Source organism: Pelodiscus sinensis, chromosome 18 (genome assembly GCF_049634645.1).
Source record: "Pelodiscus sinensis isolate JC-2024 chromosome 18, ASM4963464v1, whole genome shotgun sequence".
NCBI lineage: Eukaryota > Metazoa > Chordata > Testudines > Trionychidae > Pelodiscus > Pelodiscus sinensis.
The window spans coordinates 35,182,659-35,206,757 of NC_134728.1; the positions used below are offsets into that span (position 1 = coordinate 35,182,659).

Below are 24,099 nucleotides of genomic sequence, written 5' to 3' on the forward strand. Positions count from 1 at the left end.
TGGGGTATAGCACATGTCCAGGGCAGCCCTTGGAATGGGTTTTACCCTGTGCAGCAGAAGGGAGCAAATGGAGAACTAACCCACGCTGCACAGTCCCGGGTGCTTGCGGTCCTTTCACATGAACTTTGCCACTCACCGCTCCTCAGGGCAAGGGGCCTGCCAGCCTGCAGGCTGGGACTGAAGCATTTCAGCAAACCAAAGATCCAGCAATCCTGCAGCAGATCCATGTGTTCTCAGAGTCCCTGGGCTTGCACCTTGTTTTACACCCATTCCCCACTATAGAACACAACCCCCTATTGAACAGATGATCAGTGAGAGGCCTCAGTCTGGCTAGGGTTGCCAGACACTTTCACAAAAAATATCAAACATGGCGGGAAAAAAATTGGCTGAGAAAAAAAAAAGTCACTGCACCTTTAAATCCCCCTGCTCCGCCTGCCCCCGCCAGATGCGGCAGGGGAAGAACGTCCCCACCGGCCTTCCGTCTGAAAAAAACCAGAAAATACCGGCTATTTTACACGTCTGCTATTTTCTGTTTTGTTTTAACCGGGCAGAGGCCTCAAATACCGGACTGTCCGGGCGAAAACGGGACACCTGGCAACCCTAAATCTGGTGGTTTGCAGAATCGCAGGGGCCAGAGATGGAGAGAAGCTGCTGGCACCACTTGTCCCTTTTGGACACTCTTGATGAGAACGTGACCTTCCTGGGCAAAAGCAGCTGGGCTCAGAGACCCTCCCTCATCCAAATGAGCAGCAATGCTGGTTTCCATCTTTTATTAACAAACCCCTTGCTTTGGGGAGGCCCCCTGGGACTCTGAGATGGGTCCTGCCAACTGGCATCATCCTACGGGGCAGCTAACTCGTCAGATTGACACGACTGTGCTGAGAGATCAAGAAGCCAGCCTGGGGTATGACTCTCAGTAATGTGTCTGGAATCCCTTGCTTTTTTAACTTGAAAAGGGTACTTCTGCCAGGAGGCCATGCAAAGGGCCTGGCTGATGGGCTGAGAAGTACCACGGAGACTCAGGCTAGAACAGCTACAAAACTCTGAATATTTCTTGAAACTGCCCCAAACTCTAGAGTCTGCAAAGCTGGAGAGGGATTCTGACCACACAAGAGAATACTCCTATGCACTTCTCTAGCACCTCCCACTCTGCAGTCAGTAAGTGCCAGTAACCCCATTTTACAGCCAGGAGGACTGAGGTGCAGAAATTCAGTGACCTGAATCAGGTGCCACTGAATGAAAGGCGGGGTTGAGTCGCGCTCCTCTCCCCATCCTCTGCTATGACAATTAGACTAACCTGCTGCTGAAACAAAAGACTAACAAGATGGTTTATTAGGTGATGTGCTTTCGTGGGCCAGACCCACTTCTGAAAGGTTGGCGTCTTTTGCTGCTTCTAGCCAGGCTGGAACTACTACAGCCAAGGCGATGTTTTCATCCCTCGTGGAACGGCCTTGGGGCTAAATTCTGCCTCTGAAGCCCGCCTGAGGCTCCACTAAAGACCTGGGCATCTCCCAGGCAGAGCATGAGCGACTGATAGCGAGCAGAGGGGTTGGATGACTGTGGAGCCCTCCCCTCCCCCAGCCTTCCTCTATGAGGGGCTTTTGTTTCCTGTTTGTAAATTCTCAGAGAAACCAAGTTGTGGGACGCTGGGTGTCAAACCGAGCTGAGGCTCACACGTGCCCTTTGTGAACCAGTGCATTACAGAGGCTGTGTGCCGGCCTGGCTCTGAAACAAGGAGAGCCTCGTGCAAACCGCAAGACGAGGGGTTTTTTCTGTTTCTTCACTGACAGTTCATCACTAAGATTGAATCCTCTGGGGCCTCAGCCACCTGGCTCTCAATTAAGCAGCTAATCTGTGAGGCAAAGCACTTAGAGCGGGAAGGAAAGCCAGCTTATCAAGCGAAGCAGCTCCGGCCATAGGCTGTGACTGAATCGCGTATCGATATTTGTGAGGGATCCCTGCATGGTAGCGACCGCGGCAGGGTTTCCAGCAGGCCTGGTCACATCGGGAAGAGGCAGAAAGCCTGTGGGCAGAGGCACCTTGTCAAGGAGGGTCTGTGTCTCTCAGGGCTGGTCATGGCCCCTTCTGGGCCCAGGATGCAGCCTGGCCAATTTGCCTCTCCCCTGGCGGAGGGCCTAATCAGAGAGGCTGCTTGACGTTGCAAAGCACTCGGCTTCTTCCCCGCGCCAGGAAAGCGAGCGAGGCTGCCAGAGCGCCTTGACCTTTAGGGGATGCAAAGCTAAATTAATCTCATGTAAATTGTTCCAGCCCTGGCCTTGGTGAACAAGCTTCATTCTGGCATGTTTAACTGGGCGTGAAATCTAAGGGGAGTGTCGGTCCCAGGATTAGAGAGCAGGGAAGCAAGGGGGGGCTCCCTTTTATGGGGCTGGGGGCTCTTCCCCAAAGACACCTGCTGACTGGGAGATGGCCAGTGTGACTGTACGCCGCTCCTCAGACAGGATGTGGGGTTCTTCCAGCCGAAGGTGCTCTCTGTGCGAGGTGGGAGCCTGACACCAGAGGAAATAAATTTGCGCCTCAGGAGGACGGCTCAGCTGTTGGTCTTGCAGACTGAGGGTTAATGTGCTGGGACAGGATTTTCAGCAGCCCAGCCCAGCCCTGGTTGGAGGAGAATCTTTGAGGCCCAGTTCACCATTGTGCCACTCCTCGCACAGTCATTTCTGCCAGGGTTTTGCAGGAACCACCCACCCAGCGTTTTGCAGGAACTTGGCACCTGCCACACTAGAGACAGCTTTTAAGAAGGGTTCAGATAAAACAAGGCAGTAGCCCCTTGCTACCAGCACCCATCGGGTTGCTCTGAAAGTATCATTGAGGGGTGAAAGTAACTCACATTTCTTACAGGTACTGTCCTATCACAACCTGCCCCCCGGGGGCGCCTCAGGACAGCGGGGGTGGGGGAGTGGGTTATGATACCACAGTACCGGTAAGAAATGTCAGTGTGGGGTAGCATGCGGGGAGCAGGGCAGCAGGCTGGGAGTATGGGAGGAGGCTCAGGTGCAGGTGCAGGGCTTGTGGGGGCATATCGGAGTCAGGGCTGGGGGAAGGGAGGGGCTGGGGGGTTCTGTGTGTGTGAGCTGCAGGAGTCAGAAGGGAAAGTGCAAGAGTTAGGGTGCGGGGGGAGCTGCAAGGAGTCAGGGCAGGGGGTGAGGAGCGTGTGGGGGAGTCAGGTTACTTAGCTTGTGGCAGCGGCAGCAAACTGTGAGGCACTGCTACTGGGAAACTGGTACCAGTGCAAACGGGCAGGAACCCATCCACCAACCAGGTAAAGGACTGCCTGGCTGCCACACACGCTATGGACACCCTGTGTGCTACCCAGCATCCACTGAGAGGGGCAGCAGGACAGGTGTGCACACCCCAATAGCCCCGCTGGGAGCGCGCCCACCTCCCCTACAACATGTCCCCTGCTGGCCCCTTTAGCCTGCCTGCCTGACCTGGCTGTGTGCGCTGTGTCGCCAGTGCCAGCCTGCAGCAGGAACCCAGCTGGGAAAGCTGACCGCAAGTCGCACCACACATGCCTACAGCAGCAGGCCCCAGCCAGCTGTCTCTGGAGATGCACACCGCCTTTCTTTCACCTCTGAGCAGAGTAGTACTTGCTGGACAAGATTAGAGCACTATTTCTTAGGCCTTGTCTACACTGAAAGGAAGATCGCTGCTGCCACGATCAATCTTCCAGAGTTCGATTTAGCAGGTCTAGTTAAGTCTTGCTAAATCAAACTCAGAGAGTGCCCCAGTCAGAGTCCATTTGCTCCTGTCGGCTTCCCTTAGTCCTTGCAAAAGCAGGAGAAACACCAACAGGCTAGACTTAAGTTAAGTGAACCTTAAGCCGAGCTGCCGGGTCTAGTGTAGACCTGGCCTTAGTTCCCTCTGCTAACCCTGCTCTCTTTACCAATGAATTTTTGGTTGTTCAACACCTTGATCCCGTTCAGTAAAATCCAGCCCTTCCTGCAAGGAGAAATCTGCTCACTGCATGTAGTTTTAAGCAACATGTAAGGAGGGAGTTTAACACAAGTCATAGAAGGGAGGGTGAGATCATGCCCCCACAAAGTAAAAGCCGTGCTGTCATTAAGCTTCTTTGCACTTTACTTCCTCCCTCACGCCCCTACCAAAAAGACTGAAAAGGCTGGGAATGGAAGACATTTGTCCCTTGGGGTCATAAGGCTAAATGTAAAATGTAGCCAAATCGTCTGTTTACTTTGTTCCCTGGAGCTTCCCTTTCAAATACTCCCCTTAGCAGGATGCTGGAATGCAGCTGAGTCATTCCCAGGATTGTCCGACACTGTCTGCGATCTGCCAGATGGTCCCAATGTGAGAGGGAGCCCAGGGGAGCCGGGGCCAGAGAGGGCCTTGCTAAGCAGGAGCAGAGGTTCCAGACCCCTGGTCCGTAGGCTCCTTCAGCGGGCTGGAGTTCCTGAGGGAGGGGCTTGTTTTTCCCGTGGCTGCAGACTAAAGTAGGTTGAGAGAGGGGAACACAAACATCTGGACTCTGCAGCTGGCTGAGATTTCCCTGGCTGGACGGTAACGCTGCTGCTCGGGCAGCATTGCCCTGGGCTGGAGGGGGAGGCGCCTGCAGCCATGTCCCGAGTGGGGAGTGCAGCCCCTCCCTGAGGCCTGTCGTAAGGGGCTTCAGGGGCTGCTGCCCCACTTGAGACGCAGCCTCGTGGGTGCCCAGCACTGGTCCCACCCCAGCACGGCTTCAAATCTTCACTCGCTCGTCTGCCCTCCAGGGCATCCCGGGGCGGTGGGAGGGGGAGGGGAATCACTCACCAGACACAACTGAGCGCTCCTCAGACCCAAGCACTCCTGCCCCAGCCATATCCCAGCATGCACTGCGCACCCAGACCCCCAAGCCCGCTCCCACAGAGCAGTGGGAGTCACCTGAGCGTTTGCTGCCCTCAGCTGCCTGTCCCTGCGCGCACCTGCCAGCTAGTCCAACCACGACAGGTCTTCCACCCCAGCAAGCTCTTGTCAGGGCAACGCACCGGGGCCCGCCCTACTTTCACCTCTGCTGTTATCAAGTCCCCTCTCGGTCTTCTCTTTTCCTGACTAAGCCAACCCTAAGGTCGTGTTTTCTAGACCTTTAATCATTCTTGGGGCTCTTCTCTGGGCCTTCGCCAATTTCTCCACCTCTTCCCTGAAATGTGGTGCCCAGAACTGGACACAATCATCCAGCTGAGGCCTAACCAGCGCAGAGTAGAGCAGAAGAATGACGCCTCGTGTCTTGCTCACAACATTCCTGCAAATACATCCCTGAATGATGACACCAATCCAAAGCAATCAGACATCAGGAGGCTGATTTCAACACCATGATCATTTCAAAAGGAGAAAGGAGGTTATTGTTGTTTGTCTTTTGAGGCTTTGACGGTCACATTTTCAAGATGTTCTCTGCAACCACAAGGGTTAGAAACATATTGGGGGAGGTCATTGAAAGCTGAAAGTCTCCATTAATCACATGACTCCAAGAGCTGGTGCTGGAAAAAAAGGCCAGATATGTGAGATTTATGATACAGTCTCAAGGGCTCTTAACTCTTCTGCTTATCTCCTGAAACAGGAGTTTGGGGAATAACTAAAGCTACTTCCCAGCCAAGGGGAATGGTTCACAGTGATGATTTTCCTCTGAACATTTTGTTCTAATGCCAAGACCAATTACAGAAACATAAAAGAGCTCTCCTATTGGGCATGCTCTGTTCTCCATTATACAACTGTAAATCCAGAGTAACCTGACTGACTTCATATGAGCTACCACTAATACACGGCCCAATTCAGTGCTCCACTATACTTATGTGTCACCTGGCTTGGTTATAAATGACTCTAATGTTTTTTTAAACAGCTGTTTACTCGCATGCCATTTGACATGTCGTTTGCCATTGACACAACCATTGTGAAATACAATGGGGTAAAGAAATTCTGTTCTTCAGGTGGGAGTTTTAAAAGAATAAAAATCGTCACCGGAGTAGCTAACTGTGGCACAGATGTTTGCAACATAAACTTCCTTTTAATGTAATATAATTGCACAGGAAAATAAATATTCCCCTGCACTTAATGATCTCCTGGGTAGGTACTGTTTTAATATGATTATAGTATTTCTAGGACACACACACACATTTTTCTTGACTGGGCTATAGCAGTGAAATGTTGGAATTCATTTGCTAGCTCCACGTAATGCTGTCTCAGGGGTCTCAACTCAATTCTATTCCAAGTCCTGTGATTGTCAGTGTTTTTAAAGCACTGGGCTACGTCTAGACTGGCATGATTTTCCGGAAATGCTTTTAACAGAAAAGTTTTCCATTAAAAGCATTTTCGGAACAGAGTGTCTAGATTGGCAGGACACTTTTCCACAAAAGCACTTTTTGCGCAAAAGCGTCTGTGGCCAATCTAGACGCGCTTTTGCGCAAAAAAGCCCCAATTGCCATTTTCGCGATCGGGGCTTTTTTGCGCAAAACAAATCTGAGCTGTCTACACTGGCCCTTTTGCGCAAAAGTTTTTCGGAAAAAGACTTTTGCCCGATCGGGAGCAGCATAGTATTTCCGCAAAAGCACTGACAATCTTATATGAGATCGTCAGTGCTTTTGCGGAAATTCAAGCGGCCAGTGTAGACAGCTGGCAAGTTTTTCCGCAAAAGCAGATGATTTTCCGGAAAAACTGGCCAGTCTAGACACAGCCCTGGTGTAGAGTCAGTAGCAGCTGCTTTAAAAATCTGCTCCGGGTAGCAGTTACTGACATTGTAGTGCATCAGTTTGGGCGAGGAGCTCAATTTTCATTTTGGAAAAAGCTGTTTGTAGCCTCCTGATTGTGGGGGAAGGGTGGAAAATGCCACCCACTAGAATCTCAAAATCCTGAAGGCAAAAGAAAAAGGGACCCAACGTTTATTAATTTTAAAAATTGTGTGGGGTTTTATGCCAGGTTGATGATTCTGGGGGTTCACTCATTATGCACAATGCTTGGGGCAGGGAATAGTGTGTTCTCAAGCAAGGCACTACATGCTAAGCTGGTCAAATTAGAGCCAAGGCTAAGCCAGGCTTCATATCGATCGGCAAGAACATGCAGCTGTACAACATGCTTGGTTGTGATTACAGTTTGAGGCGGCATTCGTTCTATTGAGCTAGTGAGCTCGATCTAATCTCACGTCACTCCTTTAAATCCCAGTTGAGCCAAACCCTGGAAGTACATGCTTCCAGTAGCATTACTGTCCTCCCCTGGCAGGCAACCCCAAACGCCCTATACCACCCTGCCTCAGTGACACCCCCTGCCAGTCATCCAGCCCGTCGCAGGGTAAACTGTATCTGAAATGGCCACTCATCATTCACAAGGGGTGTGGACTGGCTGCCTTCTTGCAGCCCTCGTACCCTTAGGCCTTGAGAGCTAGGCCTCAGCCTGGAAATTTGCCTGGCCAGAGCTCCCCGGCCCTGCCTGCCCCCTCTAGGCCTACCGACAACCAGGTCTCTTCTGCTTCCCTCCTCTCCAGAAGCCTTTATTTATACAGCCCCACCTGGGCCCTAACTGGTTACTAAAGGCCACAACTACTTTCTCCAGAGCCCCATCCCTCTCCCAGGGCTGGATTTAACCCTTGGTCCTGGACAGTGCGACGCAGACGCCCCTTCATATAACCACAGAGAGCCAGACTCAGCAGCATGGCCCTTTTGAATCAGACCTATCACCAAGTCCCCCTGCTCTTTTTCCAGGCAGGACTCATGTTGGCCTTTTACTCAGCGTACCAAGGCTAGAGCAGCTTGATAAGGTGCTGCACCATGTAGCATAGTGACAGAGATAGAGCCGTGTTAGTCTGGTCTAGCTGAAACAAAAGACAGGGCTATGCAGCGCTTTAAAGACTAACGTGCTGCATAGTCCTGTCTTTTGTTGCACCATGTAACAGCTTTCTGGAGAGCTGTAGTTTCTTCCGCTTCCCTGCTGGAAGGGACTAAAGCCAGTGTGGTTGATAAGGCTTTATCGGCTGGATTTAATCTGCGTATGCCGTGTACTGCTCACATCGCTAGAATGCAATTAGTTGAAGCATGAAATATTAATATGTGATGATTAAAAATGTCCCGGTTTTAGTTGTTACGGTAACAGGGGCACTAAGTGCTGTGAAATGAATATTATAAATTAAAGAAAAAAAGGGGAAAAAGCCCTCAGTGAAATGCTGTGAAAGAGCCAGAAAAGGTGCTTTCTCTGGGGAACAAGCGACTGGCACGGGTTACTTTCTCGCCAGCAGAATTATCCTTTGCAGACTTTTTTTGTCCAAGGTTTGAAAGCACTTTATAAACAGTTAATTAAGACGCAGACAGGCCACTATTCCAAAACTGAGAGGGAAAGGTTTCAGAGCTGAAATCCAGGAGTCCCACCTGCCTCCGGCTCTAACCACTAGACCACACTCCCTCCCGCAGCTAGGATTATAACCCATACGTTTGTTTATTTTCTACAGGTTTTGGTCCCAGAGCAGAGGTTTTTTTATTATTCCTTATCCAGCTTGAAAGGCATATTTTGATGGGCATTCACATAGGGTGTATCTAAACTACATGGCTCCATCAATGGAGCCATGTAGATTAGGCTGATTGGCAAAGGGAAATGAAGCCACGATTTAAATAATAGCGGCTTCATTTAAATTTAAATGGCTGCCGCGCTGAGCCGACAAACAGCTGATCAGCTGTTTGTTGGCTCAGCGCGGCAGCCATTTAAATTTAAATGAAGCCGGGATTATTTAAATTGCAGCTTCATTTCCCTTTGCTGAACAAAAAAATCTACATGGCTCCGTCAACGGAGCCATGTAGTTTAGACGTATCCATAGTGTCTTGCTTAGCATGCCAGTGGTGACTTCAGACCCTTGATGGCTCCATCCCAAGGCCTTCTCAGTGGCCTGGCCATCATCTGGCACGACTTTGCATTCACCATCGGACACCTGTGACGGACCAGGCCAGATCTGGGCACCGCTGAGGGCGTCAGCTCAGGGTGAATTGCTCAAAACTAAGGCTACTGACAGCCCTTGACTGGAGACTTTTCCCAAACAGGCCACAAACCAGTCACACAGAGCGCTTCATCTGCCAATCCGGCCAGCAGGAAGCCTCACAAGCAAAACCCTCAGGCACCCCAGCTTCCCTGTGCCACAATCAGATCCAGACCTTACATACAGGTGAGAGATTATAAAACCTGATCTCACCAGCTCCAAACAGATCTTCCTGGCCCCAAAGAACCAGCCACAGTCCCCAATCAATTTTCACTTTAGATCTTACCCACAAAAGCACGCTGGGCCAATCCTTTAGAATCTAAAATCTAAAGGTTTATTAATAAAAGGAAGAAAAGGTTGAGCATGAAATTGTTAAGGAGAATACATCACATACATCAATCACCAAGTTCTTGATGCAGGCTCTTAGCAGAGATGTAACAAACTGCTAGCTGAAAAGTCTCTGGTGTACATCCTGTATCAGGATGGGCTGACCATCCTTCCCGGCTCTCTGTCTCTAGCGAGGATGCATCTGGAAGCAGAAGCAGGATTGAAGACAAGATGGAGATGCCCTCATGGTACTTTGATATTCCTGCTGCCTCCCAAACTGGAGCTGGTCACATGATCGAGTGACCTGTCTGTGTTTCACATGCCAGTAGCCATGAGGCACTGGCTAGTCTGCAGGCCTCCAGAGGCTTTCTCGGGTGTATATTGGCCACTCTGAGAGCCATTGCACCACCAGTCACTGAACAATCCTTCCTCGCAACAGGCAGTCCAGGCCCACTGTTCCTTTCCAGACAGAGAACATTTACAATACAAGAACAGAGCCCATATCCATAACTCCAGAATCTCACCCACCCACTGCTAGAGTAATCCTCTCACCTATATCTCAGATATTGAAGTCCTCGAAACGATGGTTCAAAGACCCCAAGATGCAGAGAATCCTCCCACTGGAGGTCGTAGAGTCCCAAGCAGGCCAATGAAGGATGTGAACCCCTAGACGGCTGCGTGGGTGTGTGGCTGGCTAAGCAGAGAGCTAGCATGAAGGCTGCAAGGAGGTGCCTTTGGCTCTTCATCCCCATGGTGTCTGTGTTCCTCGCCGAGTGAGGAGTGCACACAGCGAGCCTCTCACGCCAGGCCTGTCTGCTGGGACTTACGGGGGAGCGGAGCTGCTAAAGGTATTGAGGGAATGGTAACGAGAGACTTGGGGTTCCCTTTGATTCCTGTTCAGCCTGATGCGGCCTGACAGTGAGCGCCAGAGGCTGGGACAGCTGGTGAGACAGTTGCCTCCCTCGCATACCAGTGTCGCTGTGCAGGTCCGTGGCCGCTCCATGGATGTGGGAGATCAGAACCGTTCCAGACGGCCACAACTGCACTGAGGGAGGAGACCCGCTTTGCAACACGGAAATCGGATCCAGCAGAGAGATCAGAGCGCAGCTGTCTTGAGCCCTTGTTTTTCTGCGCATGTGAGCTACTGAGTTCTCAACCGGCTGCAGCTTTCTTACGGGAGGCAGTTGCATGCCAGGAACAGCAATGGTCAGATTCCCCGGTGAACACATAGGCCGGTCTGAGGGCAGAGCAGTTGGACAGAGCAAGTTGCAGGGATTTATTTTGGCTACCGTTTTACTAGGTGACCCAAGGCAGGTCTGTGCCTCAGTTTCCCCATTTTTAAGAGCGGGACAATAGTGATTTCCCACCTCTGTGATGAGCTTTCAGATCTGGGGGTGGAAAAGGTGAACTGTGGAAAATGTGAATTAAGTTTGTGTTTTATTAGCAAGTAAGTTAAACCGACAGAGCGCTGAGATGTCACCTCTCAGAGCGAAAGCCACACAGGGCAGCAGTACTGGAGCAAGACGTGCTTTGTGCTTTTGCTGATTTTTACTAAAACAAAAGCACTCACTCTTCCGCTGACTTCACTGGCGTCACCCCCATTTGCACCCACTAAGGATCCTCCCCATTGATTTCAATGGAACTGCCCTAAGGATCTGGCCTAGTTGATGTCAGTGAAAATATGTTGATTGATTCCAGGTGGGGATCCAGCCGGCTAGTCGGCTAAGAGTTATTCATATAACCCCTCTATCTACCCCCCATATTCGCAGCACTGAGGCAGCGTTACTGACATCCCTCCTACGCAGCTGGAGAGAGCTCAGCTTGCTGATGTTATTCATGTTTACAGATACAAACAGCTGGTCCAAGATTCAAACATTTGTAAATATCACCATTCTGGGCTCATTCGAATTTGGAAAGCATTTAGGCTAATAACAGGCTGATGCTTTTCTAAGCCAGCAATTGCGATTTTGGCATTTTTGTGCTTCAGAGATGCAGTGGGATCTGCAGGCAGGATCTGATTTGATTTGGTGTTGGGATTTGGGTGGGTTTTTTTCCCTAACCAGGGTTCCCAGAACCCCTGAGAGAGAAGAAGGAAAAGGCCCATCTCTGCCAGACAGCATGAAGCAGGGACGCTAAGGAGACATTATATGGGCAGATTGGGAGCTAAAATAAACCAAATCAAATGCTATGCAAATTCTAAACATCTGATTCTAAAAGCCAACTTGAGACGCTAACGGAGGCCGCACGTGTTAGTAACAGCCAGCAAAAGGACTTTGTTTTCTGCCCATTCTACAGGCTGCATAATGCAACGAGATTCCTACCTGCCTATGCAAAACTCAAGAGCAACCACTGCACTTACCTCCCTGGTGTGAGGCGGGTGGCGTATTGGAGCCTTGCAAATCCAAGCAAGCAGATTAGATTTCCTTGAGGTTTGCCCATCTCCTGACCCAGGGTTTGAAAAGTCAATGCAATAGCCGCGGGTCATTTTGCAGATGCGGATATCGATTTTGTATCCACACAGGGCTGTACTGTGAGAACTTGGACAACTCTGGGTGAGATTGCAGGCTTTTCTCTCACCAACCAAGCTTAGCCCAATAAGGGGTCTCACCAACAATAGAGGGACATGGGGGAGGTATTACAGTAGCACGGAGAGGCTGGAATCAAATTGTGCAGGGAGCTGTACAAACAGGACAGAGCTAGGCAGTGCTACATAAGCATCATTCCTATTCTTTTAGGCTGGGAGTTCAAAGAAACCAAAGGGAGTATGGTGCCCAGCCCCAGATTCTCAACGTTATTTAAGGCGCCTGACTCCCATTGATTTCAATGGGAGTTAGGAGCCTTTTGAGGATCTGGCCTCAGTTCCCCTGGATTTGGATAACTTTCCCTCGGGGCTTTTTGTGAAACCCACCTTTTAACTTCCCCCACCCATCTATAATGGCTCAGCCCAGGAGACATTTAAAGAAGAAAAAGAAACAAAGAAAAAACCCACCTCTGGCTATTTTAAGCTCCAGGAGTGAAAAGAGAAATGTCATCCTCGCCAAGCCCCCGGCTTTCTAATAGTGAAACCTCGCAGGCAAGCTGGGTTAATAGACTCAGAGAGCAGAAATGGGAGGCATGCAGTCGGTCAGGGGGTCCCGACCTTTTCGAGCATACAGCCCCTCCGTCCCGACAAGTGCCCTCTTCTAGCACAGGCGAGGGCCGGCAGCCAGTCGCCATCAGGGCCCCTCACCCACAGCCCAAAACTAGTGACTCCCCCCCTACAGGACCCTACACCTCCCCCTTCCCCCGACCTTTCTCCCCTCTCCCTGCACTGTGTGTGTGGGAAGGGGGGATTCCTTGCCACCGGGCTCCAGACCAGGGGAGCAGCCCGTATCACTCCCAGCCTTAGGGGCCTCCCCGCCTGTCTCAGCTCCCCAGCAGCAAGCTCCAGCTTTGTTCCCCTCCCCACAGCACTGGGGCCTAGGGCCCCATGGCTCAGAGGGTTCCACCGTTTTAGGAGCGTTCAGCCTCAGCCAAGTGCTCTGAAATCTGAAACCCCCCTCTGCCTGCGGGGAGAGCTGCCTCCTGGGGGTGCAGAGCAGCACTGGGGATCCAAAGCTGGCGTCGTTTGGCCCAGGGGCCCCAAGTTACAGGCTGCTCCCCGAACCTCTTTCCTTCTGTTCTGCTGAGCAGGGCAGCCGTGCAGAGCCTGGCAGCCGCCACCGCTGAGCGAGCTGGTGCGACCTCACCCAGCCTCCCTTAGCAGCACTAGGGAGACGGCCCGTCCCAGCCCGTCAGGCAGAAGGGGGTTGGCACCCGAGGCCTGAAAGGTGCCACGGCTTGTGAATCGCAGGTGCGGGCAATTGGCCTGGATGTGCAGGTCTTTCTGGAGGGCCAAGGGGGGCAAATCAGGCGTGTGAATGCCTCTGGGCAGGGACCGGGATTAGGAGTCAGAGGAGTGGAGAGATTTGAGGGTGAGAGGTGTGGGGGGAAGGGAGATGGATGGGAGAGGAGACAGATTGGGGGGTTCAGAAGAGGAAGACATAGCACCACCCAGCTTTTCCAGCGATCCCCAGGCCCTGCGTCCACTGCTCCTCCAGGCTCCTCTGCACCCCAGCTCTGCACTCCAACATGACTATACCCCAGTTGGCATCCCATGGCTGGCACTAGCAGGCACAGCGTCCAGTGCTCCGAGGATCCGTCCCTGTGAGAACAAGCCCTTCAGTTTCTTAAAAGCATTTGCAGAAAATCATGCCAGTCGAGACGTAGCCGCTGTGTCTGGGAAGACACCGCCAAGTGATTTAGCGGAAAAGTTTTCCGTTAAAAGCATTTTCGGAACAGGGTGTCTAGATTGGCAGGACGCTTTTCCACAAAAGCACTTTTGCGCAAAAGCATCTGTGGCCAATCTAGACGCGCTTTTGTGCAAAAAAGCCCAATGGCCATTTTCGCGATCGGGGCTTTTTTGCGCAAAACAAATCTGAGCTGTCTACACGGGCCTTTTGCCCAAATGGGAGCAGCGTAGCATTTCCACAAGAAGCACTGATTTCAGGCAGTAGGAAGTCAGTGTTCTTGCGGAAATTCAAGCAGCCAGTGTAGACAGATGCCAAGTTGTTCCGCAAAAGCATTTGCGGAATAACTTGCCAGTCTAGACACAGCCAGCCAGCGCAGACTGGGTTTTGCTGACAATCCCAATTGCTGTGGCTCTGATAGCAGAGTTAGCTGCAAGTCCAGGAAGCCGGATTTCAGCCTGTAAGCGGCGTGACACTGACCGCGATCAGTGGGCTCTTTTTTAATTCTCTGAACTTGATTATAATTATAAACCGAGCTACACGATAACGCCCAGCTGTATAATTCCACTGCTGTTATCATTTTTTAACCTGCAGCCAGCAGCTGCCTTTCAAGTTCACTGTAACCAGATTGAACCTGTATAAAAAATGTTAATGGCGGGACCCATACAGGTGACTTGCCTGGGGCCCTTCACTCCCCCCAGGGACCGTCCTGAGAATTAGTTACCACTGTGTGGCTGACAACCTGCCTGTTTCCAAGGTAACAGTGACACCCACTGATCATCAGAAATTCTGCAAATTGCAGCAGGAGGCATTTCCGGAGGCTGACTTCACAAACTCTGTAACTGAAATCTAAAGGTGAGACCAGAGAGAAATCAGACTGCCGGAGGCTGCAGAACAGGGAGTTTGACACCCAAATGTCATCAGCTGCAGCCCCAAAACTGAGCTCCAGGCTAATTGCAAGTGCAAATCCCTGGGTTCAAAAGCGGCCTTTTGTTTATCGTGAGAGACAAACATTTTTAAAAGGCGTTTGCTGGGCATGAAAGATAAAAGGCAGGAACCAGGGTGAGCGCACGTTACAAACGGGGCCCTCGCACTTTCAATAAGTGCCAGCAGCTAAAAGCTTTTCTATAGTGTTTTTAAAGCTTTGACTTAGAGTTTCAGCAAAATGCTCGAAGTGCTAGACTAGAATCCTGTTTCAATACTGAATCCACTGTATTCCTGACAGAGCTGGAGCCCTCCGGGCAGCTACTGTGTAATCTTAACTCATAGGTGGTGGGTGAACCAAGGGTGGAGGGAGGCAAACCCCCTAGCCCCACTTCTTCCAGCTGAGGCTGTGGGAGCCAAGCACGCCACCGCAAGGGCAGGTTTCCAGCTCTCCTCCTTCCCCGGCAAGGCACCTCCCACTGCAGTGGCAGGTCTCCAGCCCCTTGCGTGAGCCTTCCTGTCCTGGACCATGCAAACGGCGAGCAGCACATGGTCCCAGCCTCAGCGCAGCTGAAGCCCGGGGGCAGCCCTGAAGCCACGCTGAAGCAGGGCGGGGCCGTGGCAGGCTGGCTGGGAAGGCAATGCCTTTCTCTGCCTCTGATACCCGCCGCCCATGTTCCAACTCCGTCCTCTCAACATGCCTGAGCCCTGCTGTGGAGGGACCAGCCGATGAGGATTTCTGGGGTCCCTGGCGCTCCCTGAGGAGACTGGTGGCCCACATAGAAAGAGTTGGTGACTGGAGTCTGTTTCCCAATGGCTGGTGTCAACGTCAGTTCTCACCATTTCCCCTACCATGCCAAACAGCCGTAAAATATGGCAACCCCACATACACCCCCCGCTTTCAGGTAGCATAATTATAGGGCAGGGGAAAGTACTGTTCTTTTAGGAGCATCCATGAAAGGCTTGTTCACCCACCACTGAGCTCCCCAAACTAAAGCTTATGTGAGATGTACATGGCACTGAGGCCTGGTGCCAGCATTCCCTTGAATGTTTTCCGTGTGCAGAATGAATTTTGGTATATGTACTGGGTCATGGGTGGATGTGCACCACCAGTAGAAACACATGCTGCCAGCTGCTGCCAGCTGTGGGCGACCTGCTAATCACTGGGCTGCCTTTGAGCACTTGGGTGTCCCACCAGAAGAGATTCAGGCTACAGGAACTCTACCTTGTGCTACCCTTTGCAGAGGAGGGAATTTCACCCTAGGTGACCAAAACCCATTATCCAGTGGAGCTATGTGATTACATTGTTTTTATTCCGTGCTGCATGTTGTTACGTAGCTGAGATTGCTACTGCCTGGCCCCGCAAGAAGGAAGCTGTTGTTTCGTGGTGTGAGCTATAATTCACCGGGAACTGCGTGGAGGCCTACAAATTCACTGTGCCTTTTTACAAGTGACCAGGAGGGGATGGCAATCCATCAGCTCAGAGCTGGATGAAAAGAGAAGCTGCCAGAGTGAGAAATCGGCTCTGTACTCTCCTCTGTGTCCTGGTCTCAGGAGAATGAGACTGATGAGACGGAATGGAAACATAACAGATATTGAAATTCAATAGCAGCTGAGATAGAGATTGTAATAGGGGCGGGGCAGCCGAGGCGGACGTGCTGTGGGAACAACAGACACATCAGTGACATGTTCCCCCAAAAAGAACATTACGGTCACGTAGCCACAGCCCGTGGCCTGTGCATGAGGGTAACTGGGCTCATCACAGGGACTTAGAGTTCTACTCAGAATTTTCTTGATCCCCGAAACAAGGTCTTGGTTTGGGGGTTGGAAATCAATATTCTGCAGATAGCTCAGGTCTGGTTGCAAAGCCAGCCAAAGCTTTGTAAAGTTTGCAGCCTTCCAGGTGCATCCGGACCCAGGTCATCAATCTTGATTCTGCATGAATTTAACCACCATACGCCTCACTTTCCCTACCTGGCGGCTTAAGCTGCCTGCTGGTTCAGGGCCAGCGTGAAAAAGGGCTGAGCTGTGATTTCAGAACCATGCAAAACTCGGCGTGAAATCATCTGACAAGCAGTTTGTGGACAGGGAGATTCCAACCAAATCTAATTTCAAAGGAGCCAGGACTCTTGGGAAGGGAAACCGTAATAAACTGCTAACCCCATTAAAGCCAAGCAACTGCTGTCTGCCCTGTGAATGCACAAATGATTTACTACGACCAGGAGTTTTGGCTTCCAAGTCAAACTGCCCTGTCAGCCCAGTCACTGGGATGTATTACAAGAGTGTGACAAATATGCTCAGTTCCTATATTTTTTCCTATACAGCTGCATATTTCTGCTGGGGCTTTTTCTATTTATTATAAAAAACTGTGAATAAATACAAAAATCAAATCTATCTATTCCTCCCTATATACACGTTGCTGTCTATCTATCTAATCTAGCTATCCCTGTTACATTTCACCTCGCTAAGAATAAGGACGTATAGGGTAAGTGTATGTCTAGACTGCATCCCTCTGTCGGCAGGGGGATGCAGATGAGGCAGGTCGATATTGCAAATGAGGCAGGGATTTAAATATCCCGCACCTAATTTGTATAAAAATGGCCTCCACGTCTTGCCGACTCAGCACTTTGTCAGTAAAAAGCGGCAGTCTAGAGGGGGATCTGTCGAGCAAGAAAGCCTTTTTCGACAGATCCCTTCTGCCTCCTGCAAGCACGGGGGGCTCCAGGCCTGGCTCGCAGGCCAGAAAGGGCTCATTCCTCGGGTAGAGTCGAACGTTTGCCAGCAAAGTCCACACGTAGGGACCAAAATAAGTGGCCCTGCCCAGCGGCATGAGTGGGTGACGTCACAGCCACCTTCTGCCCAGGGCAGCCCTTCGAGAGCACTCAGAATCCAGCCCTTGGGGGGGTTCATTGTGCACCCCACCCTGCTGTGACCTTGTCTATAAGCAGCTAGACGGGGAGGGCAGGGGAACCGGGTGCTGCATGAGATCGTTCCTCACGTTCTACGATTGCTTTGGGATTTGAAATAACGTGTAAAGCATTGACCGTGCCAAGCCCCGTGCAGGGACACTAAGCCAGGGCACGTGTGCGTGGCGTGGCGGGCGATTCACCACATCACAGCCCCTGCTCCTGTAGTTCCCTGGAGCCGCCGGAACCTCTTGGGGTTCTCTGCTCAGAGGAAAGTGGGTCGGAGGACGGACTCATTTTATCTAAAATGCCCAGATTACACCTCGTAGCGCTGACAACTGTCGGGGAAAGGACGCTTGTTCCTGCCAGCGCTCCGTGACTTCCGATCCGGAGATGCCTGGAGCAGCCAGAACTCGGTCAGCTCTAGGGAGAGCTGAGAGCGCTCCGTGCTTGTCAGATGCACTCGGACGCCACTTCAGGCTCCTGGGAATACCTGCCGACACAGAGCCAACGGGACCCGGGCCTGGCGTTACCACCAGCCTGGAGCAGGATTCGCCGGGGAAGGTGGGGGCTGTAGGGCACAGAGGGCTCCAACTGTCTAATTGCACCCCTCTTGCCCTGCCCCCCTGCCCCACCCCTTCCTTGAGGCCCTGACCCCCTGCTCGTCCATCCCCCTTCCCTCTGGCACTTGCTCTCCCCCAGCTTCACTCACTTTCACAGGCTGGGAGGAGGGTTGGGATGCGGGCGGAGGATGCCAGCTGGGGTTCTGGGCTCTGGTTTGGGGTGTGGGCTCTGGAGTGGAGGGGTGAGGGAGTGCAGAAAAGGGCTCCAGGCTGGGACAGGGGTGGGGTGCAGGGGGGGGTGAAGGATCTGGCTGAGGGTGCAGGCTCCGGGTGGGGCCAGAAATGAGGATTCAAGGTGCAGGAGAGGGCTCTGGGGTTGAGGTGCATGGGCAAGGGCGAGGGGCAAGAACTCTGGCTGAGGGTGCATGCTTTTGGATAGGGCTGGGGGTGAGGGGTTTAGGGTACAGCAGGGGGCTCTGGGCCAGGGCAGGGGATTGGGATGAGGGGTGGGGAGCGTGGGCTACAGGAAGGAGTTTAGGTGTGGGAGGGGGGGCAGGGTTTGGGGTGCAGCAGGAGGTCCTGGTGGTGCTTACTAGGCATGGGGTCCTGTGCTCAGGGAGGCTCTCCCTGCTGTCCTTGTGCCCGCAGCTCCCACTGGTCATGGGTCCTGGCCGAGGGGGTGCTATACGCACTGCCCCTGCCTTGAGTGACGGCTCTGCCACTCCCATTGGCCAGGAACGCTGCAGGGGCGGTCCCTGTGGGCGAGGGGGTGTTGCACAGTTGGAGCCTCCCTGTGCCTAGGTGCTTCAGGGACCTGGCGGAGCCAAGGGAGGCAGGAGCCTGTCTTAAGACTGTTAGAAAGGGCCCTGGCAGCTCTGGTCAGCACTGCCGACGGGGTGGAAACCAGACACCTGGCACCCGTCAGAGGAGCCACCCCGGGAGTGGTCTTAGTGACACCAGCTCAGAGCTGGGCTGCCTCTGGTGACCTTGCCTTTGGGGTGTAGAAAAGCAAATGAGAGTTCAAGTCTGACTCCCTGGCCTGTTTGGCTTTCTAATGCAAAGTACAAAGCTCATGGGGGCTGGGGAAAGCAAGCCCTAGCCCCGCCCCTTCTGCCCCAGCCCCGCCCCTTCTGCCCCAGCCCCGCCCCTTCTGCAATCTTGCCCCCTTCGTGGAGCTAAGCTCTGCCCAACCCCAGCCCAATCCTTCCAGGCCACCTGGAGGGCTGGGGCTGCCGCAGGCCTGCGCATGGTCAGGTCCAGTCAGAGTGACAGCGCTGTGAACAGCATGGTCCTATAGCAGCTCAGCATAGTATGCCCTGCAGGCAGAAGGCTGAATTTCCATTGACTTTTTTAGGCCTGTCTGAATGGTTAGGAACAGAAGCGGGTGCAAAAAACAGCGTGGACTTCACATGCAGGGCAGATTGCAGTTGAGGGGGTTTCGTGTCCCCCCCCCCCCATGTAATCTCCCTTCTGCAGCCGTTATTCCAGCCCCAGGTCTGGGGCCACCCGCAGGCCTCACCACCCGTTGCATAAAGTGAGGGGGCTGTTCACTGGTGGGCAGTTTGGTGACAGGCGGCTATCCCACACGCCCTCTGTCTCTCGGCCCCCACGTGGGTCACATCCGTGCTGTCCCCCCTAGCATGTCACACCCTTCCTGATCCTCCTGACTTGTCCCCTCAGGTGTTCAAAATGTCACTGAAGGTGCAGACAAGTAACATCACAAACAAGAACGACCCCAAGTCCATCAACTCCAGAGTCTTCATTGGGAATCTCAACACAGCCGTGGTCAAGAAATCAGACGTGGAAACCATCTTCTCCAAGTACGGCAGAGTGGTGGGCTGCTCGGTGCACAAGGGCTATGCGTTCGTCCAGTACTCCAACGAGAGGCACGCCCGGGCCGCCGTCCTGGGGGAGAACGGACGAGTGCTCGCCGGGCAGACGTTGGGTAAGGAGTCCTCGGGACCTCTCTCCACTCCTTGTAGTCAAGGCACAAAGTCGGGTCATGACCGGCAGACTCAGGAGCTGTTAGAAACGGGGCTGGGGATTTGGGTTTCCCATCTTTGGGTATGTCTACACTACCCCGCTAGTTCGAACTAGGAGGGTAATGTAGGCATACCGCACTTGCAAATGAAGCCCGGGATTTGAATTTCCCGGGCTTCATTTGCATAAGCGGGGAGCCGCCATTTTTAAAACCCCGCTGGTTCGAACCCCGTGCAGCGCGGCTACACGGGGCTCGAACTAGGTAGTTCGAACTAGGATTCCTATTCCGAACTACCGGTACACCTCGTTCCACGCCCTAGTTCCACGAGGTGTACCGGTAGTTCGGAATAGGAATCCTAGTTCGAACTACCTAGTTCGAGCCCCGTGTAGCCGCGCTGCACGGGGTTCGAACCAGCGGGGTTTTAAAAATGGCGGCTCCCCGCTTATGCAAATGAAGTCCGGGAAATTCAAATCCCGGGCTTCATTTGCAAGTGCGGTATGCCTACATTACCCCGCTACTTCGAACTAGCGGGGTAGTGTAGACATACTCTTTGTGCTTAATACATGTTTCTACTGTCACTGATTTTGAATAACTTCTACATCGCATACACAGTTCATTCTTCATCCGTCAGGGCGTGTGCCTGGAGAGACACAGGTGTTCTCAAGCCATGTACGTGTTGTTCTGTGTTTCTCTGTAGGCATTTTATTTTACTTATCACAGTGGGGCTACGTCTACACTGGCATGATTTTCCGAAAATGCTTTTAACGGAAAAGTTTTTCGTTAAAAGCATTTTCGGAAAAGCACGTCTAGATTGGCAGGATGCTTTTCCACAAAAGCACTTTTTGTGGAAAAGCGTCCGTGCCAATCTAGACGTGGTTTTCCACAAAAAAGCCCCAATCGCCATTTTCGCGATAGTGCTGTTTTCCGCAAAAAAGCCCCGGTGCTGTCTACACTGGCCCTTTTGCACAAAAGTCTTTCGGAAAAAGACTTTTGCCCAAACGGGAGCAGCATAGTATTTCCGGAAAAGCACTGACAATCTTACATGAGAGCGTCAGAGCTTTTCTGGAAATTCAAGCGGCCAGTGTAGACAGCTGGCAAGTTTTTCCACAAAAGCAGATGATTTTGCGGAAAAACTTGCCAGTCTAGACACAGCCTGGGTGGACCATAGAGGTTAAAAGACATAACAACAAAGCCTTTTGCTCCTAGCTATAATCTGGCCCCACTTAACTAAGACCAGGGCTCTTGTGCTAGGCTCTCTACATACATTGAGTGAGAGGCCTCCCCTGTCCCGAGCAGCCTGGAAACTAACCCAGCAAAGGGCGGGATGGGAACAAATGGAAAAGTGATTGCTCCACAGTAAGACAGGAACTCAGTGGCAGAGCTGATCAGACCAGGTCAGCAAAAGGGGTTCTGCGAGGCAATAACGCGTGACAGAGCATCACATGGAGGCTGTTGCCTCATCCCGGGACGTGTGTTAAAATTCCTTGTGTGGAGCAGCACTGAAGAACTGCGGGATCTGCGCTCTGTAGGGGCCGATGCAGGAGGTCTGCCTGTTGCATACAAAGGGTAGGGTCGCGGATGGAGAGGGACACCTGCCCGGGCCCCAGCAATTTAAAAGGGCCAGGACTCCTGGCTGCTGCTACCTTGGCCACAGCAGCAGCTGGATCTCCAGGCCTTTAAAATAACCACGAGATCCCCAGTGGTGTAGAAGGTCTGGCTGCGGGAGGCTAGCTTCCGAGCCCTGCCCCTTCCATCTAACACCCCACCCCTCTCAAGCCTGGCGAAATCTGTCTTCAGAGATAGTCACCCTTAGTCAGGCTGAGGAGTTCTTAAGGTGCATGACATTGCAGTTGCTGCACTACAAGAAACCAAGCCGCAAACACGGAGCAAGCTGCAATGTCTAAATGTAGAGCTTTGGACTCTCTGCCACTGTGAACCACACAATGCACAGCCAGGCCCTCAGCCATCGTCTGGAAGAGGTCGCAGTTCTGGAGCAATCTGTGGGAAACGATTGCTGCAGTAGGCTTTGGAGAGTTGGCCATCACAAACCTCTGCATTACCACCTTTTCCCTACCCCACCGTGTACCTGGAGACTTTGATAGCCCGCCCTCACCTTGGAGCAAAAACGATACAGCTGGTGAGCAACTCACAAACTGGGCTTGTAGATGTTGACTCCTTTATGACACTAAACAAGCAAGGACTTTTCACCCAGCCACGTGGAACACAACCCAGATCTTGGTTTTCTGATAGAGGCCAACATTGATGTCCTACAAACTTTACAAAAGTGCTTGGAAAATGTCCATGTCGTTAACACCATTCCACCACTCCGCAGGGCAGCTCTGGAGTTCTGCTGGTTGAATCAATGCTGAACCGGTGCTGGGATTTCTGCACAGCAAACTGGGCTGCGTGTACCACAGCCGTTAACGACAGGGTGCAGTGTACCCAGCTTATCCCAGAACATTATGACCTTGTTCGCCTTCTTATCGAAGCTGCCACGAAACTCTGTCTTTGGCTGCCCTGGCCACAAGGAATGAGGCACTCTTTCAAAAGCATGAGAAGAGCAGTGACCCAGACACAGCCAAAGCTCTAACAGAGTCGTTGAATTCTGGGAGACGGTGAAGGGTCTCGACTTCACTCATTGATGGAGTTTTGCTGAGTCAGCAGCTCAAAACTCACAGTGCCCAAGCTTTTCAATGGCAATCAAAAATGACGGCTACCGCTGTCACCTCACACCTTGCCCAGAATTCAGCAACCGAAACTGACAAACTGACTAGACAGAAGGTTGAGAGAGCGCACTTTCAAAATGTCCGACAAAGCCCCAGCACTTTATTTCTTCTCTAGTGTTTGCGGCAGCTAGCGGTAATCACCGCAGACATTGAGAAAGCTTCTGGCAAGGACGACATCTATCCCAAATTCTTTATGAATTTGGGGGCACAGAGAAGAGGATGTTTGGCATATTTCTTCAGGCCATGTCTTCACTAAACAAAAGATCGATGCTGTTGCGATCGATCTTTCAGAGTTCAATTTAGCAAGTCTAGCTGAGACTCATTAAATCAAACTCAGAGAGCCTGGTACACCTGATTCTGTGAGGAGTAAGGGAATCTGATGGGAACTTTTGCTCCCATCGGCCTCCCACTGTGGGGAACCTCCAAAAAGGCAATTAATGTAGCTGATTCATCATTCCCTTTTAGTGTAGAACTGGCCTTAGTAATTTATATTTGACAGAGAAGATCCCAAAATACTGGCGTGAGGTGATAGTAGCCAACATTGTTGTTTCCCCTTTTGCAGATGTCAAACTGATGCTGCCAGCTACTGCCCAATATCACTCCTCTCCACAACTCGCCAGTTAATGGAGAAGGCTGTGCTGGCTCTTTCACCCCTATCTTCGAGGCCATCCTGCCAAAGCAATAGGCTGCTTTCACACTGGGAGAAGTCTCTGCAATGAGGTTCTTGCAATTACTGGTCACATTCAGGCTGGCTTCAAGTGGAATCTAAAAACTGGAACAGCGCTAATCGATTTTTTCCCTGCCTGTGACATGGGATGGGGAAAGGGGCTACTGCTCATGCCATCACAGGTTATCCAGTGTCATAGTGTTGTCTGACTCCTGGCCACCATGTGACTGGCCACCATCTGACTCCTGTTGCATGGGCACATCAGCAAAGCATGTGCCCTCTGTGACAGTGTACGGCAAGAATCTGGGCTGGTTCCTTCACTATTCAGCATCTACATTAACAACTTACCTGACTAAAGGTCACAGGGCAAAGGCCTCACCCCCAGCAACAGCAGACCTCGGTACTGGAAACTCCATCCCAGTGGCTCTAACACCTTGGCAATAGCCTTTCGCCAAAACAGCAGGCTTCTAAGGAACCACTGGTTGTCTCCTGTACAAAGTACTTCACGGTAACCTGGGATACAAGTCTGACTCCTGCAGCTCGTCTGGAAAAAATGTGACTAAGTAAAAGCAAGGACTGGCCTTGTCCCCAGACTCCCAAGTGCAGCGAAGGATGCCAATGCACGCACTTCGACCAGCGACTCTAGACAGGTCTACCTGCCCATCCGTCTGAGCAGGCAGCTCTCTCACCAGTTTTCTAGACGGGCAACTCAGTGCTTCAGTATTGCAGCTGGAACATTGAAATCAACACCCATCCAATGGTTGCCCACTTTGATACCTAC

At 52.0% G+C, this 24,099-nt stretch overlaps 1 protein-coding gene across 7 annotated transcripts in view; it reads left to right on the plus strand.

The window, feature by feature from the left end:
• Positions 1–24,099, plus strand: part of RALY (RALY heterogeneous nuclear ribonucleoprotein) — a 221,553-nt gene that overhangs the window by 162,548 nt on the left and 34,906 nt on the right. For all 7 annotated transcript variants that reach the window (XM_075901522.1, XM_075901526.1, XM_075901528.1 and 4 more), the window contains one exon: positions 19,625–19,889. In XM_075901522.1, coding sequence (XP_075757637.1) covers positions 19,625–19,889 — 265 coding nt within the window. The remainder of the gene's footprint in view (positions 1–19,624; positions 19,890–24,099) is intronic.